Source organism: Nilaparvata lugens, chromosome 11, assembly GCF_014356525.2.
Source record: "Nilaparvata lugens isolate BPH chromosome 11, ASM1435652v1, whole genome shotgun sequence".
In the NCBI taxonomy this organism is placed as follows: Eukaryota; Metazoa; Arthropoda; class Insecta; order Hemiptera; family Delphacidae; genus Nilaparvata; species Nilaparvata lugens.
In genome coordinates, this window is record NC_052514.1 from 8,270,355 (window position 1) to 8,289,910 (window position 19,556).

The following is a 19,556-nucleotide window of genomic DNA, read 5'->3' on the forward strand; positions in this document are numbered from 1 at the left end:
TATTGTACAAAAAGATGTAAAAGCAAGAACATTTATGGAGCATGTTGGTAATATTCTAACTTCTAATGAACACATGGATATCACACAAACTAAGTTCACTGTAAAAATCATAAATATACCACAGGGACAAGGAAGGAGTAAAATGATCAACTTGAAGAAAGATACCAGAACTAAACGATGCATAACTCAAATCAAAAACACTGATAACTTGTGCTGTCCTCGTGCGATAGTAACGGCTTTAACATATCATACTGATAACATACTAGATAAACCCATAACTGATAGTGAAAAAAAGCTGATAAGACAAGGGAGGAGGTTACAAAGGGAACTAGCAGTAGAGTTGTGCCAACGACTGGGAGAGTATAATGAGGAAGGATTCACCCTTGAGGATATCCAAAATGTGGAGAGACTACTTAGTGTTCAGATTAAGGTTGTATGTGCTGAAAATTTCAATGCTATTATCTACAAAGGTGAAGAAGCTGAAACTACTCTTTATTTGTACAAGAATGGAAATCACTTTGATGTTATTAATAGTATGAAAGCTCTATTAGGCAGTGTTTATTACTGTGAAGCATGTGATACTGGATACAAAAATAAAAATAGGAAGCACTTGTGTAAAGGTATGAAGGTGTGTAATATGTGTATGAATGCTCAACATGCTGAGACCCTCCCTAAAATTTATTGTAACAAATGCAATAGGTACTGTTACAATCAGGAATGTTTGGATAACCATGAAGAAGTTTGTAAGGAGGTATACAAGTGTACAACTTGTAATAAGGTATGTAAACGATCAGAAGAAGATAAAAATGGTGTGCATAGTTGTACTCATTACAAGTGCAGAAACTGTGGAGAATGGGTTAAGTATAATGAGCATAAGTGTTACATGCAACAGACTAAGACAAAAGGTGGTTTTTGTCCAAATGTGAAGTGTAGTTGTAAAGGGGGTGAAAAGAGAGAAAAGGACTGTACATACACTGAAAACTACTTGTTCTTTGACTATGAAGCTATGCAAGATACTGGTGTACATGAGGCCAATCTAGTTAAGGTACATGACTTTGAAGGCAATAGTTGGACCTTCAATGATAATGATAGTTTTTGTAAGTGGTTGATAACAAAAGAGCACAAGGGGTACACATGCATAGCTCACTATGCTAAGGCCTATGATTCTCATTTCATACTTAGACACTGTGTTGAGAATACAATCAAACCCTACACAATCTATGCTGGCACAAAACTTATGATGTTGGAAATACATTCATTACGTCTAAGAGTGATTGATAGTGTGAATTTTGTGGCTTCACCACTGTCTTCTTTTCCAAAGACTTTTGGGCTCAAGGAGTTGAAGAAAGGCTACTTTCCACACTACTTTAATACAAAGGACAATCAAAACTATGTAGGACCTATGCCTGATACCTCATTTTATAGAGCTGATACTATGAAACCAGATGCAAGAAAAGAATTTTTGAAGTGGCACACAGAACGTGTTGCTGAAGGCTACACTTTTGACATGAGAAGAGAGTTGGAAGAGTACTGTGATTCAGATGTGGATATTCTGAGGAGAGGTTGCCTTGAGTTGAGAAAGCAATTTCTAGAGATAGCCAATATTGACCCTTTCTGCTATCTGACTATAGCTAGTGTTTGTATGGCAATATATAGGTCAAAATACTTGAGACAAAATACCATAGCAGTTGTCAATGTAGACCAAAAGGACCAGTACAGTAAACAGTCAATCACATGGTTGGAGACCTTTGATGGAGTGAGACATGCCCTTAATTGTGGAGAAGCAATGATTTGTGGAAGTAAAGTTGATGGATATTGTGAACAAACTAAAACTGTATATCAATATCATGGATGTTTCTGGCATGGCTGTTCAAGGTGTTACAGACCCGACACTATCAATAATGTTAATAGAGAGTCTATGGGAGACTTGTACATCAAGACTTGCCATCGTACCGAGCAGTTACAGAAGGCTGGCTATACAGTTGTTGAGATGTGGGAGTGTGAATGGGTAAACAAGTATAAGAAGATGGATGAAGACTCCAAAGCAAAACTTATTGAACCATTGGAGCCTAGAGATGCCTTTTTTGGTGGTAGAACTAATGCTAGTAAATTGAAGGTGATTAGGAAGATACTTAGGTACATTGATGTATGTAGTCTGTACCCAACTGTTATGTTTCATGACTACTATCCTGTAGGTCATCCAGTAAAGTTTAAACATCCAAAGAAGTATAATCCTGAATGGTTTGGTTTTGTGAAATGTAAGGTCTTGGCTCCAAGAGGCTTATATCATCCTGTGTTGCCTGTCAAATCAGGGAAACTTCTTTTTCCTCTCTGTATCAAGTGTGCTCAGGAGAAGACCAAGGTTTGTATACATACTGATGAACAGAGAGAATTTAATGGAACATGGACAACCATCGAGATCAACAAGGCTCTGGAGAAAGGATACAGAGTGATTAAGGTCTATGAGGTTTGGCATTTTAAACAGAAATCAAATAACTTGTTTAAGGGTTACATTAGAGACTTTATGAAGATCAAATTGGAAACTTCACCATGGCAAAAGGACTTTAAAACAGTTGAGGAATATATCATTGCTGTTGAGAATGGTGTTGGGATAGAGCTGGACCCACAAATGATTGAAGATAACCCTGGAAAGCGTGCTGTTGCCAAGATATGTTTGAATAGTTTATGGGGTAAATTTGGTCAAAGAACAAATATGACACAAACAAAGTATGTGACAGATGCAAAAGAGTTCTATAAAATATTATTGGATGACAGGTTAGATAAGACTAACATCAGTATTATTAATGATAATATAGTACAAATATCTTATAACAAGAAGGACCATTTTGTGGAGAACCCAAATAATATCAATGTATTTGTTGCTGCATACACAACTGCTAATGCAAGACTGAGATTGTATGATATGTTGGATCAGCTAGGCCAGAGTGTTGTATATTATGACACTGATTCTGTGGTGTATATAGATGATGGGAGGAATACTGTACAGACAGGTTGCATGTTGGGTGAATGGACAGATGAGTTGGGCAAAAATGATCACATAAATGATTGGATAAGTACTGGGCCAAAAAGCTATGCTTATCAGACTGTAAATGGTAAAGGGGCCTGTAAAATCAAAGGCTTCACACTGAACCACAAAAATGGAGAGAAGCTGAATATGAACTCAATGAAGAAGATACTTGAAGGGGAGACTAAGAAAGTGGCTATAGATTATGACCAGATATGCCGCGATGTGAAGACAAAGAAGCTAGTGAATAAGCTTGTAACAAAAGATTTCAAACTGGATTATGACAAGAGAGCAGTGTTAGGAGAGGTAGATGGGGTTATAGATACATTACCTTGGGGATACTGAGATAAATATTCCGATCAATTTATTATGGTTGAGTTTAATCATAAAATATGATAGAGATTTATTTATGGTAGTAGGTAACCGTAGTTTCGAAAAATCTATCTAGAGTAACAAAATAATTTAGATTGATTTTATATGGTTGTAATAGACCATAATTTAGGTAGATAGTTTATGGTAGTAGGTAACCGTAGTTTCGAAAAATTTATTTAGAGTAACAAAATAATTTAGATTGATTTTATATGGTTGTGATTGACCATAATTTAGGTGGATAGTTTATGGTAGCTGGTAACCGTAATTTGAAATAATTTAGATTGATTTTTTATGGTTGTGATTGACCTTAAATTAGTAAGAATTTTATGGTAGTAGGTAACCTTCATTTGTTTGTTGCTCCCAAGTGACCCCCTTACTACTGAGCACAATTAATAATATGAAAATGGTCTGCATGAGCTAGAGAGCATGCGCAGACCAGAGGTAGTTAGAGCTAGCAATGGGAAGGCATAGGCATTGTGGGTCCATACCTCTTCAAGGTCTTTAATTCATTTATTTCAATCCATTTATAATATTTAAAATACATATTTATAGTATTGATTAACTTGGAATCAGCTGTTGGTGAGAGCTAGCCAATCGGAGGACAATCTGGGTGTCATAAATTTGAAAACGTAATTTGAATTAGTAATTCGCCATAAGTTTTTCTTAATTTGCCTATTTTAAACGTCCTACTGCATCAATTCAACCAGTCACACTGGTTTTGACTAGTAAATTTGATAATAAAAACAACGTTGACCAACAATGATTCCGTAAATTTCAATAATCATTCTTGTAAAATAGATGAAACATTCAGAATCACGAATATTACAATAATTACTTAAACTTATGTCCAGTTTCACGAAAATATAATCAATTTGGATTGTCGTAGAATGATGTTAACTAACCCAACGAATTCAATATGAGGGCCGGTTTCCGAGCTCGGGATTTAGCTGCGTTCTAGACTTTCAACAGCTGGAGTCAGAAAACTGGCTTTCCGAAACGGGGCATAGTCCCAGCTCCCATGATTATCTTTATTTTTTCATTTCCGTAATTGGAGAACGTTTTTCCTTGACGAAATGAGACATTCCTAAATAATTCAAAATAGCTGAAACTTTACACTATTTTCTCTTAGTTTCATTTTGTGTTCAATGTTCTAGTTTTTCGAAATTTAATTTAAACGTGGACTGCGACTACGCCCCGTTTCGGAAAGCCAATTTTCTGACTCCAGATGTTCAAAGTCTAGAACTTAGCTAAATCACGAGCTCGGAAACCGGTCCTAAATGTTATGACGTTAATTTTACAAGGGCCAAGTTCAATTTCATTTACGTGCAACTGACCTTATGATTGATCATTCCAAGGAAACCAATCATTCAGCATGAATGGTATTGTAATACTCATGCTCACAGTCAGTTACATGAGAATACAATCAATTATATCGCAGTAAAATCATGTTATGTAAGATAGTTAAACTCAACTGAATTCTCGTATAGCTCTGACCACTATGATTCCGAAAAAATACATGATTATTGAAGTTGACAGAATCAAATAGTCAGCGTGATATTAATATTGCAATTACACATACTTGGTTGAACGAAAATCCAATCAAAGTTGACTAACGTGAAGCTGGAATCCAACATATCAGAATCAGTGTATGTATCCGGTAAAGTGAAAATATTATTTCCATTAGTTCTAATTGGAGGATTCACACTCATCCCGGCCGAGCGAGTTTAATATTTCAATAGTAATTTATATAGTCAATAACATTTCAATAGCCCGAGCGAGTTTAATATTTCAATAGTAATTTACAAGGTAATTAACATTTCAATAGCCCCGTTAGAATTGATGATCATAATATTATTGATGAGAATAATATTACACTGATACTGATATTTTGGATCCACTAGGGAAGTCCAAAATCCGCCTAATAAATATGTTCATTTAATTTCAATCCAGCTCAAGGGCTAAGCCAAACGAAGTGTTTTTTCAGACGAGTCGGCAGGGCAGGAAGATCTCCGATTGGCTGATTGGGTTGACGTTCGGGAATCAGCCAATCAGAGAGCTTCCTGCCCTGCCGACTCGTCTGAAAAAACACTTCGTTTGGCTTGGCCCTAACTGATCAATGAACGTTTATGCACTGTGTTCAAATTCAATTGGATTTTCATTCTACCGACGATCATATGATTCCAAAAATGTACATAATTATCTATTTAAACAAAATAAAACGTTCAGAATTATGAATATTGCAATTATTTGTACCTAAACTACAGCTGACAGTTTATACAGGTGTGCCAAAAGTGGCGTCACCGTGACCATCCACCAAACTGACCGCTTCCGTTTCCGGATGAAACAGCTGACTCGACTCTTTCTGCAGCTGCTCACGCCATCTTGGAATTCCGCCATCTTGGTTCTTACGGTTGGGAACCATGCGCTGGGCGACTATTGAGGTGCCACCTTGTCGCAGTATGATCTCCTCGATGTTGTCGTTTATGTTGGCAGCATTGTCAGATGGCGAGGAAACCGGTTTGAACCGGTTTAGTGAGGGCGCTTTGGTGGGGGGAGCTGGAGTGAGGGGTTTGTCTTCATCGTCCCCCGTCTCGTTGTTATCGTTGGACTCTTCTTCTGTTCCGTCGCTCCATACCCCTGATGGGGTCAGTGACCTAACACAAGAGAAAATTTATTCATTCATACATGGGCAATTTATCAGTGAAGAATTATAAATTATTAGAAACTTGAAACAAGATTAATCAATCATGTATGAAGAAAGTACAACAAATTTGATGGATTATCAAGACCAGAATAATTTTGTAATTTTAAACAAGAATAATCATGAATATAGTGAGTACAATAAATTATTTAATGAGTTATCAAGGCAAGGATCAATCTTCAAACTTTAAAGAATCACTGTCAAGATCTGAATGTCACAAATTGATTGAAAATCTTTTATTCTTGATTATTCTCAAGTATCATTTTGTAAATTCATTATGTTCATGAATAAAAGATTTACAATAAATGGTAAGATGGAATTTTGTATTGGCAGTTACTACCGACCTTCTGACTGCTGAAGAATAAGTAGTTGAAGATTTTTTTCAACACATTGCAAACTATTCTAAAAAGACTAATGAATAATTTTTAATAATATAATAAAGAGTTAAATTAATAAGATAGGTAGTTCTCACTAGGACTACTACTTCAAGCAACTAACCTGAAATTGACAAATATTGAAAATAAATATATAACTAAATTGTTATGTATTATACAAAGAAGTAGAAGTAGATGAAAAAGAAGAAGAAATATAAAAGGAAGAAGAAAAAATAGGCTAGAGAAAGAAGAAAAAGAATACGTTTTTAATACCAGGTATTATAAATTTATTAAGAATGTAATTATCAATGTGTTGGCCAGTACCAGAATAATATATGAATCATGTTTGTATAATTAATGAATGGCCAATAAAATAAAGACCTGATAAAACAAGAATCACATACTTGACGATTCCATCGTCCACTATCTGTTGCGGGAGCATTGAACTGGAAATGTCATGTACATTTGACTTCCAGTCATTCCCAATTCCGCGTTCCCATAGCAGCTAGTAGCCGCTAGTACTGTCCCTGTGTGTAGCCTTCTAAAGCGGACCAATCATTATCCATTTATTGTCTAACTATGTTGAGACAACATATATATTCCAACTATCTTTCACCACTCACACCTCCTCTTGGCTGTATACGAGTTAGTCCAACATTCCCATTTACGTTCCAACTCGACTTTGACTAGGTGGCTGACATAGGGAAGTTGGACGAGTCGGGTCTTCAGTTTACCAATCCAACTCGCATGGCAACATTCGACCAAACATCAACAAATCCACTCACAATCCGACTTAGGGCCGTTTGCACAGTCAAAGCTTAAACTCGATTTAATCAGCTGGTGGCTTAAACTCAAAATGAAACACATTAACAAACTAGACTTGATACGGATTTAATCCAGTTTAAAATGAAATTTAGTTTAAATTGTCACTGTGAAAACGGCCCTTAGAATCCAAAATTGAATATTGGACCTGGAGTTGGACAAGATATCGGATAGTGAATGGTACTTGTCCAACTCGTCCGGCAACATTCGATCAAACATCAACAAACCACACATTCGAATCCAACATATGGAACATTGAACCTCAAGTTGGACAAGAAATCAGATGGTGAATTTATTAAGCCGCACCGCATATTTATCAGCTAACCTGAATATCTTCTGCAAGGTGGTGACCCCAAAGTGTTTGGGACTGACGACGCTTGATGGCGTGGCGGTTGTAGGCGCGGGGGAGGGAGGATCAGCTGTGGTGATGTGCACACTCCTCTCTGCAGAGGGGGCTTCCGTGGGGTCATCCTGCTCCAGGGTAGTCCTCTCTGTCACTTCATCCGTGGTCACATCTTTGTGCTGCTGTTGTGTTGCTATAGGACTGGTCGGATAACTGCATTCTGATTCGCCCCTGTTTTTGGCAAACATAATTAGTCACATACATTAACCAATTCTACACAGAATAGATACAATACAAGATACAAATACAATTCTATTTGGAATTTCTTGAGATTAATACAGTTACGTGCAGCGTCGGAATAAAACTGTTCTATTACAGATGGAAATTGATGAGAAATTGCATTTATAAAACTATTCTAATTTATGAATAATTATTATTGGACGAGAATCCAAATTAAATGCTGTAAATCACATCATACAATGCTGTAATTGCTCTATTAAGGTGGGCGCACATAGATCGTCATCGGACGGACGGCAGGCATCGGACGATTAGATTTGATGCATTGTTTTCAATTGGAGTGCGCATACCAATACGATGAGGATAGGTATGCGTACTCCGATTGAAAACAATGCATCAAATCTAATCGTTCGATACGTGCCGTCCGTCCGATGACGATCTGTATGCGCCTACCTTTACAACCTATGACATATAGAGAGGGTTGTGTTATGTTGATAGCAACACAATCAGTTATCCCATGGTATATAGGGCGATTACGTTCCAATTGACTAACTCAAGCTGATATTTAACTCATGTTAACTCAAGCTGATAGAAGTAGTATTTTTTTTGAAACTATGTAGTCTCTCACACTTTGCCGTTCTTACACTCTCACCTCAATAAAACAGTAATAATACACAGTAATCGACTTGAGTTGACAACAAATCGGCTTGAAACTTGGACCATAAACTACCTATACCATGGGATATCTTCTTATACTATCTCTATGGTAGAACTCTTTGTGAATCTTGATATTCCAAAAATTACAAATGTATGCTTTTTTATTTATTTGGTGTGCTGGACCGTCCGTCCAGACGATGTGGCTAAATCGTCTGATGCACATTATATTCATACAGATTACATTAATTTGATCAAATCATCCAGAATCGCAGAGGATGTGACCGATATCTGTCCCGACTGTGGTAATGGATCCCACACCACGGACCATCTTTTTAGCTGCCCCACGAAGCCGACAAATTTAACAACCGCCAGCCTCTGGACCGACCCATGCGGGGTGGCCCGCTTCCTGCGCCTTGATACGGAGGAAGAATGAAACAACGGGGTCCTCAGTTGCTACTACAACAACAATCATCAAATAAAATCTATTTGTGGAATTATTGATAATCGTTGATTAATGATCAATCTCATTCATAATTCTTACTACGAAGAGGTTCTGCAGTAGTGTGAAACATACTTTCAATACTATAACTATTGTGGACAATATACTGGGTTGTGCAGTTTTAACAAAGTACCAAAATCGGGTACGGCACATTAACTATGTATTTGCAATAATTATTCACAATATAGGTTCACAATATACTGCACTTTAATTTTAATTTACAAATAAGTTGAACTCAGTAAGAAACAGACTAATTTAACTTTAAACCCCAAAACAGTATCAGAAGTTTAGTAGTAGTCAGTAGTTTAGTTTGGTTCAGTTTAACTTTTGTCACATAAAGCTGTATAGTCGATCAGAGCTCGCACAGCATGTTATACGTCAGAATTTTATAATCTTACATTTAAAAAAAACAATGTTTCGAGAGCCTACTCTCCAGCCTACACCCGCTCAACAGAATACCTCAAAACAGTCAGCAAGTGAGTAAGGACAAGCCTCAATGAGCATTTTTCTAACTTCCCTAGCAAACTTTTCTTGACTGTTATCCTTCAGGGCTTTGGGTGAATAGTTTAAAATGTCAATGAAAATCACAGAAAACCAATGAAATTGACATTGAATTAACACAAAAATGACATTGAGTTCTCATGGTAAGTGATATTATTTGTTCAAATAAATAATTAATAATAACGTTTTTGAAATTTTGAATACCTAATTAATGAGTCCGGTGTCCTAGGCGCAGTGGGTGTAGGTGTGGCAGGCCTATCTTTGCTATTACTTTTCGAGTAACCGTTTCTTGTTCTATAGAAGTCCACACCGTCGCTTGCATCGTCAAAGAAACCGTACCTGCAAAATTAATAATTGATAAATCATTATCCTCCCTCCTCAGACCCAGTGTGCGGTATAGTGTACATTTGGATTTCACTCTATCCAGTCCTAACCTCTCTCTCAAAATACAACTTTTCAAGAACTATTCAGCTGAACTGTGGCCACTGCTACCTGTATAGTTGTTGTTATACGATAGCAGACAATGTACACTACAGTGTACAAGTCGTCTTAAGGCTGTGCAAAGGCTAAAAATAAATTTTCTACTGGTGATATTTTTCAAAGTTTTTCGATTTTTTTATCATCAAGCTATCAAAATGAAAAAGTTTTCACAAGAAAACATTTTTTCTACGATCATTACTTTTTGAGATATGAGCGGCTAAAGTTTAAATTTTCGGGACAGAACATTTCAAATTCGGTGAGAGATAAATCCATGAGATTTAGAGGATAGATTCTTCATGGTATTTTTGATCTAGTAAAACATAAATTTTCTTAAAATAACAATTTTTGAGAAAGCTATTCAATTTACCAAAAATAACTTTGAGTTGAGTTATTTTTAGTCATTTTTGGTCATTTGAATAACTTTCTCAAAAATTGATATTTTAAAAAAAATTTTTGTTTTACTAGATCAGCAATACCATGAAGAATTTATCCTTCAAATCTCATGGATTCATCTCTTACCGAATTTGAAATGTTCTGTCCCGAAAATTTAAACTTTAGCCGCTCATATCTCAAAAATTAATGATCGAAAAAAAGGTTTTCCTGATAAAACTTTTTCATCTTGATAGCTTGATGATATACAAATCAAAAAACTTTGAAAAATATCAACTGTAGGAAGTTTATATTTAGCCTTTGCACAGCCTTTCCACTTCAACATAACCACTATCAGCTCAGAAAGCGAATGTACAGTATACAAATCAACCCAAGTATACATGAGTAAGTGGAAGAAACCAGTTCTTGCGAGGTTGGGAATCCAATATGGTACCCTACTCAATAATTCTGCCACACGCTCTCAAGATAAGATTAGGCCTACCCTATATTATTAACATCATAACCGTCCCCTTTCTCATTTCCAACATTCCAAAATATTATTCTGATGGAATCATTTCAGCTATACGTCAATATTATTTACATTTATTTCATTAAAAGGTCATTCAAGAAGTGATATTCACTTTAAGAATGAAGTTCAGTTCAATGATTCCATAGATATTTTTAAATCCTACAAATTATTTTGATTTATTTCTTTCAGTTGAAAAATAGCAACATAAGGAATACAGTACAAACTTATATTAGGGGGTATGTTATCACCTTGAATGAAACAAATGTGTAACTAATTGACAACTATAAGAGAGAATTTTAAATAAGAGCCAATTATGGTCGCTTTATAAGGTAACACCAGTCAATCTAAGTTTGTTGTAATATATTGCACGGTACTGTATGCAATAAATTTATAAACCTATGCAGAAGTAAAATTCTGAGTATGCCAATGATAAATTGTGGTCGATATAACTCGAGTTATTATTTCCATATAGAATTGTTGATTTTGTTTTAGGCTACTAAACATTTTTCGATGATGTTGTCAAGACCATCAACGCATTTGTAATGAATTTCAAGAGCTATTTAAAGAGATTTTTGTGAGCTGGAAGTGTGAAAGAATAGAAATATTCATACATTATACAGGGCTTATGAATTCAAATTAATTTCCCATTTTCTTGTCTTGAAATAATAAAAACTCATAAACTAGATTAAATCATTTTTCACAGGAAATAATAATTATGAACTGATTTTATCAATTCTTCTAGGATGTAAAAACAAATAATATAAATCTTGATAATCATTGTCTAGTTCACAACAAATCAATCTTTAATTATCGAAATCATGTTTATCGTTTTCACAAGGATATAAACCAACTAGGATAATTCAACCTAATCTATGAATGAATCAAATTACAACGCGATTACGTCATCAAATCAATAAATCTCAATTCACAATGAAAAAAAACATCTGCAGGAATGATTACAAATATTGTGAATATTCCCCACAAAGACCTTCAATAGTTTCATTTAATTGCAGTTGAAATTGATATGTACGGTATATATTACAATGTTTCTTATTGAAATTATATTCATTCATTCTTAATTTGTCTAATATCACTTTCATTTATGATAATTATCAAAATGATTGAGAGAGAAGAGAAAAGGTTAATCTTGAGCTATCTATCTCACAAATTCACATAAAATGTTAAACGTCTTCACTTTCATAGTTTTAATTTTATAATTTAATGGTTGGGTCTTCACTTTCGTTTAATTTCCTGTCAAAAGATACTACCAGAAATTTTAATTTAGATGTAATACCAAATATTTTCTAATAACTACCAAATAATCAAATTTAAATATTTAACTGAATCAACACTAAATTGAAAAATATTTATTCCACTTGAATAAAACATACAAGTACAAACCATATTATCAAATGATTTAAATAAGAAAACAATTAGGCTATGCCTAAAACAATATTGACTTATTTGAGAACTATTAGGACCAGAGCATATTAAGCTTTAATTGAAGAAACTTAAAATATTGACAAAAAATCAAATTTATTTTAATAAAAATTATTATTTAAAAATATCTCAAGTCTCTTCAATTATGGAAAAGTTCGGAACAAACAAACAAACTAACACACAACATCAGTATCCAATCTACAAACTTAATATTAAGCCTTTTTCAGGCGAATTCAGACGGCATTTTTAGAGTCGGCATGACAGGAAGCTCTCCGATTGGCTGATTGAGTTGGCTTCTAAAAAACGCTTTAGTATGATCTGGCCCTTAGAACCGGTAAAGAAAAACAAACTTTCTTTTTGAAAGCAATTGAGATGAAGGAATTGAATTATAATCCGTACAAATTTACTTCAGGCTTGGAGGAATATGCAGCGCAGAGAAATGGAGGGGGATTCAATGTTTATCTGTGATTCGTTACTGAAGGTTAGTTGCTGGAAAGCTGGATAAAATAATATAATTTATGTTGATGATAGCTCTTCTTTATATGTTTCATGATCTATCATATTATGAGTAGATTTAAGTCCGTACAAAATTACTTCTTATGTATTACCTCGTACAAAATTACGAGGAATATGCGACGCAGAGAAATGGAGGGAGAACAGCCAATTACAGTGATTAATAGAGTCAAAGGTAGAAGCACAGTTGCCAATTTGTCAGTCGTCTGACTGCTTTCAGACAGGAAACTTCGCATGTGTAGCATGAGCACATGAACAGTCACTAGAAGTTGGAGAACGCTGGCCGCTTCAAAACGGCAACATCGTGCCTCTGTATCCCTCCAGCTGTATGCTTGCTTTCTCTGCTGCGCATGTCCATCAAAAGTAAGAATTAATTTTGTACAGAGTATAGAAACTACCTGAGATTGTTGAAATCGTGATCATCGTCCTCGCTAAGATCTCCGTCATTGGTGGCCAGATACTGGACCTGCAGTGTGACCGCACCCACTTGGCTGCTAAGCAGTGTGACCGCCTCCTGGTGGCTGGCCACCCTCAGGTCGACCCCGTTCACACTCAGCACTGCATCACCCACGTACAACTTGTTACCACCTTCGCTACCACAACCACCTGGCTCCAGTTCGGAGATCAGGATTGGCACGCCGTGTTCGCGACCTGAAATCAAATCAAATTTATTCATAATTATTATTTAACGAAAATCCTAAATAAATGCTGCAAATCACCCCGAGGACTTCTGCTACTGCAGACATTGACAACAGGGTTAACAGCTAGATGGAAATTCGTTAAATAATAATTATATATTAATTAGCATTTGAATAAATGCATTCTCTATTTAAATTTATTCACTCAAAATATTCACAAAAATCTGGTGTGGCGCACTCACACAACTTTCCTTGCAGTTATGAAAATTGATCATCTGACGCTAGTGGTCCCGCGCATCTCAAGTCTACTATTCAAAGATTTGAGCCAGCTGGTGACAGGGCAATAACGCTGGAGACACACGAGGTCTGCTATCTCTTCATAGTGAATCATTTAATAGAATCAACAGTTGCCAACAGTTTGCAATTGGATAAACACATTTTCTCGAATTTTGAGCTCATTTTCAATTTTAGGTGGAAATGTTGCTGAATATTAATTGTAGAGATTTTCATGCTCAATCTTTTCCACTCGAAATTTTTTGTTTAAATTATATCTGAATCCTGATAATTGGGTATCTAAAATCAAACTTTGCATTGATGGGGCGGAGCTCCTGAAATTTTTACAGATATGGGACTGGTGACAGTTGATAAAGCTTATCAATGACTATTCTAGGTAATTAAATCAAAATCGTTGGAGCCGTTTTCGAGAAAATCGCGAAAAACCCTGTTTTTGACAACATTTTCTCTTTTTTAGCCGCCATCTTAAATTGCATTTGATCGAAATTGTTCGTGTCGAGTCCTCCTTATATTGTAAGGACCTTAAGTTCCAAATTTCAAGTCATTCCGTTAATTGGAAGATGAGATATCGTGTACACAGACGCACATACACTCATACACACACACACCGACCAATACCCAACCCAATACCTACTTTTTGGACTCAAGGGACCTTGAAACGTATAGAAATTTAGAAATTGGGGTACCTTAATTTTTTTGGAAAGCAATATTTTCCTTACCTATGGTAAGGAAAGTAAAAATATAGTACAAGTTTACAAGTGGACAAAATACTACTCACAAAAAGTACGGTAACTACTGGTATCATATAGGGCCGGTTTCCGAGCTCGGGATTTAGCTAAGTTCTAGACTTTAAACAGCTGGAGTCAGAAAATTGACTTTCCGAAACGTAGTCGTAGTCAAAGTCACGTTTAAATTAAATTTCGGAAAACAAAAAATTGAACACAAAATGAAATAAATAGAAAATAGTGTAAAGTTTCAGCTATTTTGAGTTATTAAGGAATGTTTCGTCAAGGAAAAACGTTTCCAATTATAGAAATGACAAAATAAAGATTTATTTTGCTGCAACTATTTACTGCAACTATGCCCCGTTTTTACTTCAATTTTACCAATTCAATTTTCAATTTTTTCCCGTTTTTACGTCAATTTTCTGACTCCAGCTGTTTAAAGTTTAGAACTTGACTAAATCCCGAGCTCGGAAACCGGCCCTTGGAGGATCAAGTAACTTACAGTAATTAGTTACTCACGTATCAAGTATCAAGTACTATAATTATAGAGAAAATATACCACAAGAAGATATCGGATACATAGGGCGTTTATGTTCCAAATTTCACTGTTAACTTAAGCCGATAGTTCGAGTAGTTAATTTTAGTGGAACTATGTGACGCTGTTAGTATCTCATACTTTGCCGTTCTTACACTCTCACCCCAACAAAACACTGATAGATTTAGTAATCGACAGTAATCGGCTTGAGTAAACAAAAAACCGACCTCAAATTTATTTTATCAACATTTTAATAAACTATTTTGTTTGCATTGTTCCTTCAGTTCCTGAAGGGCCTCAATGCTTTCACTACCTTCACAATATACAAAGCTATTCATGTTGCTACAATTTTCTCACTTCCGTTCTTACTTCTTATGCTATCTTTTCTCAATTCTACAACTATCGAATCAAATAGTTCTTTATCACTGCATTTATACAATATTGATAGTGTCAAGATGAACTACTAACCTCCAGTGATCGATATGCCCAGGCCCTGGTGCGGATGCCTGTTTAGGCGTACCGTACGCACGACTCCGGCGAGCGAGGCAGGTGGTGGGGGTACGCGCGTCTCCCTCTGTCTGACAGCTCGCATCACTGTCTTCTGTCTTTGCACCAGGATCTCAGCCTCCAGCTGACTCCACAGCCTATCCCTTGCGTCTCCCGTCATATCGGACCGGCCTAGTAGTTGCAGTTGCTGGATTCTGACCACACAAAATATAAATAGAAGATTTAGTATGGGAATTAATTGAAAATTCAAGTATGAAAATTCACTGTCTTCTGTCTCTGAACAAGGATCTCAGCCTCCAGCTGACTCCATAGTCAGTCTCTCGCGTCTCCTGTCTTATCGGACCGATCTATCAGTGCAGTTGTTGGATTCTGGAGGGGAGATTAAGAATGAAAGTTTACAAATATATAAATAACATATTTAGCATTAAAATGCATTGATTTATGAGAATAGAATTAAATGAATTCAAAATTATTTAGTGGCCAAAGAATTCATTACTAAGGACTTTTAGTAGTAGAATTCTAGGAGAGTTGGGACTACATTACATTCATTTACTTCTTATATTAATAAAATTTCACATAATGATTATCTGTTAGTGTTGAATCTGCTGAATCTATTGATGAATCTGCTCAATATTAGACATCGGTCATATCAATGATATGATGTTCATTATCATTATGGTCAAGATTACAACCATTATGGTCATGTGGATAAAAATCCCGATGATTATGATCTTGGTGATTATCATTATGATTATCTTATCATCATATTATAAAGTTAGTGGGAATGATAGAATCAATGAAATTTTAATCAAATGCAATAATTATTGATTATTGAATGGGCCAGTTGCACAACAGCCTGTTGAATTTTAACCGTGATCAATTACCACGAGAGCCAGAGGTGACTTCTCTTCTATGATGCCTTCTCTGATTGGTTCAAGACAATTAATCATGGTTAAATTTAACAAGATTTTGTGCAACCGAACCACACACTTGCCGATTCTATCTTACTATCGCCTTCTTCAAAGGATTGATGTGATCAGAGTTATTCTGGTAAATCTGATGTAATTCTATTCCTGTAAATATTGCTCTTGTTAATATGATCAAATATTTCTTATTCGAAAATTCGACTGAGTCATTGTCAATATTGTAGAACTGTTCCATAATTGAATAAAAACACACATATGTTGTCAAATCCTACACAGTTTTTGTAGTAACTGTGTAGAGAATTTGACAACATATGTGTGTTTTTATTCAAACCAAATCAAATTTTATTCACCAATTAACAACAGTTTTACATGAGAATGAATAAATAATTTGTAGTTAAATAATTGGCGTGGCTAGAAAAAGAAACCTTGTGCTCTAGCCACGAGTTCAAAACATTCCTTACCTATATTTAAACATGATTTTAGAATTAATACAGCTCTTTATAAAATAATCCAGACCAGTACAATACAGATAGACAAATAAAAAAAAAATCATATACTTAATGTAATATAATATAACCAAGATACTTCAAATATTTTAAATAGCACTAGAATTTCAAAATAGACTAGTGGACATTTGCATACTTTCTTACATTCAATTTCTTATTCACAAAGGAAATATATTTTCTCTTGATTTCGGTCTGACAATATATTCTCATAATTGAGAAACAATATAAATGTACTTTGGTAGTACATTATGTTTCTTCATTGTCAAGAAACGATTTGGCAGCAGTACGGAGGTAGATAAGGGTAGAGCTATCTTTTTTGGCTTATGACAGACACTGATAGCAAACCAATGTCTGTGATAGTCAGTGTCCATGTGAACCAAACCAGAACCAAACAAAAAAATGAACCAAACCAAACCATGCAAACCAGTGTCCATGTTAGTTAGATTCTGACTTGATAACCTTAATCTCACTCTCGCTATAGATTAAGTTGATACAACATAGTCGTTCATGTTGTAATGTGGCCGATTATTTGACATGAATTTTCACAATCCGAGAGCGTCCATTGTTTAAAAATTAAAAGTGTCGACGACGGTGAAAATTCATGACAAGTAAAATTGGACTGAAAAATGTATGCTTCTTGGCAGTCGGTTACGAGGACGGGACCTGGAACTATCTACAGCAGATAATAGGGCCCGGCTCTACCCCTCTGTTCGAGACATCATTTTCCTGGTTCAGTGAGTTACCAATATTATCAATTTCATTATTATATATTATTCATCTCTTTTTATTGAAAGCAAATCAAAGGATAATTCATCCTTGGCTGAAACAGCTGAGACTTTCGTCGTCTGTGGATAGTAAAAAGTGAGAGAGTGAATATGTGAAAAATCAAAATATCGTATCCCCGAAATTCATAAGCTGACGTATAGCCAGCTGTAAAATATAAACACGATCATTTTAGAGAATGCGTTCTGTTTATCAATGAATAAAAATAACGAGCGAAGCTCAGTGCCCCGATATTAGTCTCTTTTATTATTATATATTATTCATATTTTTTTATTGAAGGCAAATCCCGTAATTATTATTCTATTGTTTGTTTAAAAAGTTTTCTTAATATTATTTTATTTAATTTTCGAGTTTCATTTTAATAAAAATCGATTACTTAGTTCTCCAAAATATAATCTGTTTTGGTTATTCTTTTAAAATATAGTTCCTTTCTCATGAGTTATAGAGTTAGATCAATTTAACCTCTCGCAAGCCAAGCGATTCCCCCATTATAAATTGTTACCATAATGTCTAGTGTTGTTCTCACAACCCTATAATACCAGCTCAATACCATACCTAATATAACCCCAATTACCAATATTAATTACCCTATTACAATGTCTATTGATTGAATGGGGTGCATTCACCGATCAACCCTGAAATCATTGATTGAATAATAATAGCTGGTCAACCTTCTGGAAATATATATTAGTTAATAGAAAATAGGTGATTACCTTCCAGCCAACTCCTTGTCCAGGTACCTAGCAGCCAGTCTTGCTCCGCACACTTCAGCCTGGAGTCCGACCACTGTGTTCCTCAGAGACTCATTCTCCAGTTCCAGCTGAGCTTTCCAGTTTTCCAGCGACATCACTAGGTTATCCATGTTCACACCTGCAATCAGATAATGAGAAAAATTATTTCAAGTAATGTTAAAAGTGAGAAAAGTACATGATGACTTGACAATTATCAGACATTATTACTATGAGAATTCCAGTGACATTACTTGATTGTTCATGTTTACACCTGCAATAAGATTGAGGAAAATTATTTTAAGTAATGTTAGTTAGGAAAATAGATGACTTGACAAATACAACTGATTACAAATGAAATAGACAACTTCAATAGCCTGTACAAAATTAAACAGGTGTATTTCAACATAGTAAGTGATATAGGTTTGTAGGGAATTTCTTAAAGTTTATGTTGGTAGAACTGTTGCTGGCTATTGTTGGCTGCTCCGTGTTACAACAGCCAGTTTAGTTTAGCAATATGGCCGCTACTCAAGTGGAGAAAGCTTATTGTGTTCTTGAATTAGCCAAAACAAACTCTGTTACTGTTGTGCAACGTCATTTCAGAACAAAATACGGTAAACCACCACCAACAAGGCAATCAATTTATGACTGGTATGAACGTTTTGAAAGCAGTGGATGTGTGTGTAAGAAGAAGAGTACTGGAAGACCTTCTGTTACAGAAGAAAAAATTGATAGTGCTCGTGATGTTTTTGTACGAAGTCCAGAAAAATCGACTAGATCAGCGAGTTTAGAATTGCAAATTCCTCAACCTACTGTGTGGAAAATTCTGCGGAAACGTTTGAAAATGACACCTTATAAATTGCAGTTAGTACAAAGTTTAAATGACAATGATAAAGTTGTACGTAAACATTTTTTCAAGAGATGCAACATTGTCTTGAAAATGACGACACATTGTTTAATCGCCTAATTTTCAGTGATGAATGCACTTTTCACATTAGTGGAAAAGTTAACAGACATAATGTACGAGTATGGGGAACAGAAAACCCAAGGGA

General features: G+C 35.3%; 2 protein-coding genes across 2 annotated transcripts in view; one reads left to right on the plus strand and one right to left on the minus strand.

Moving 5' to 3' along the window:
- Positions 1–883: 883 nt before the first annotated feature.
- LOC120353641 lies at positions 884–3,370 on the plus strand. The gene has a single exon (XM_039438194.1). It carries the CDS (start codon positions 884–886, stop codon positions 3,368–3,370), a length of 2,487 nt encoding a protein of 828 aa, XP_039294128.1.
- A 1,226-nt stretch (positions 3,371–4,596) lies between these two features.
- Positions 4,597–19,556, minus strand: part of LOC111055565 (Golgi-associated PDZ and coiled-coil motif-containing protein) — an 88,962-nt gene continuing 74,002 nt past the window's right edge. The window contains exons 4-9 of the mRNA XM_039437563.1: positions 18,490–18,646; positions 15,523–15,755; positions 13,261–13,513; positions 9,736–9,870; positions 7,620–7,868; positions 4,597–6,051 (exon numbers count right to left, since the gene is read on the minus strand). Coding sequence (XP_039293497.1) covers positions 5,670–6,051; positions 7,620–7,868; positions 9,736–9,870; positions 13,261–13,513; positions 15,523–15,755; positions 18,490–18,646 — 1,409 coding nt within the window. The 3' untranslated portion in view covers positions 4,597–5,669. The remainder of the gene's footprint in view (positions 6,052–7,619; positions 7,869–9,735; positions 9,871–13,260; positions 13,514–15,522; positions 15,756–18,489; positions 18,647–19,556) is intronic.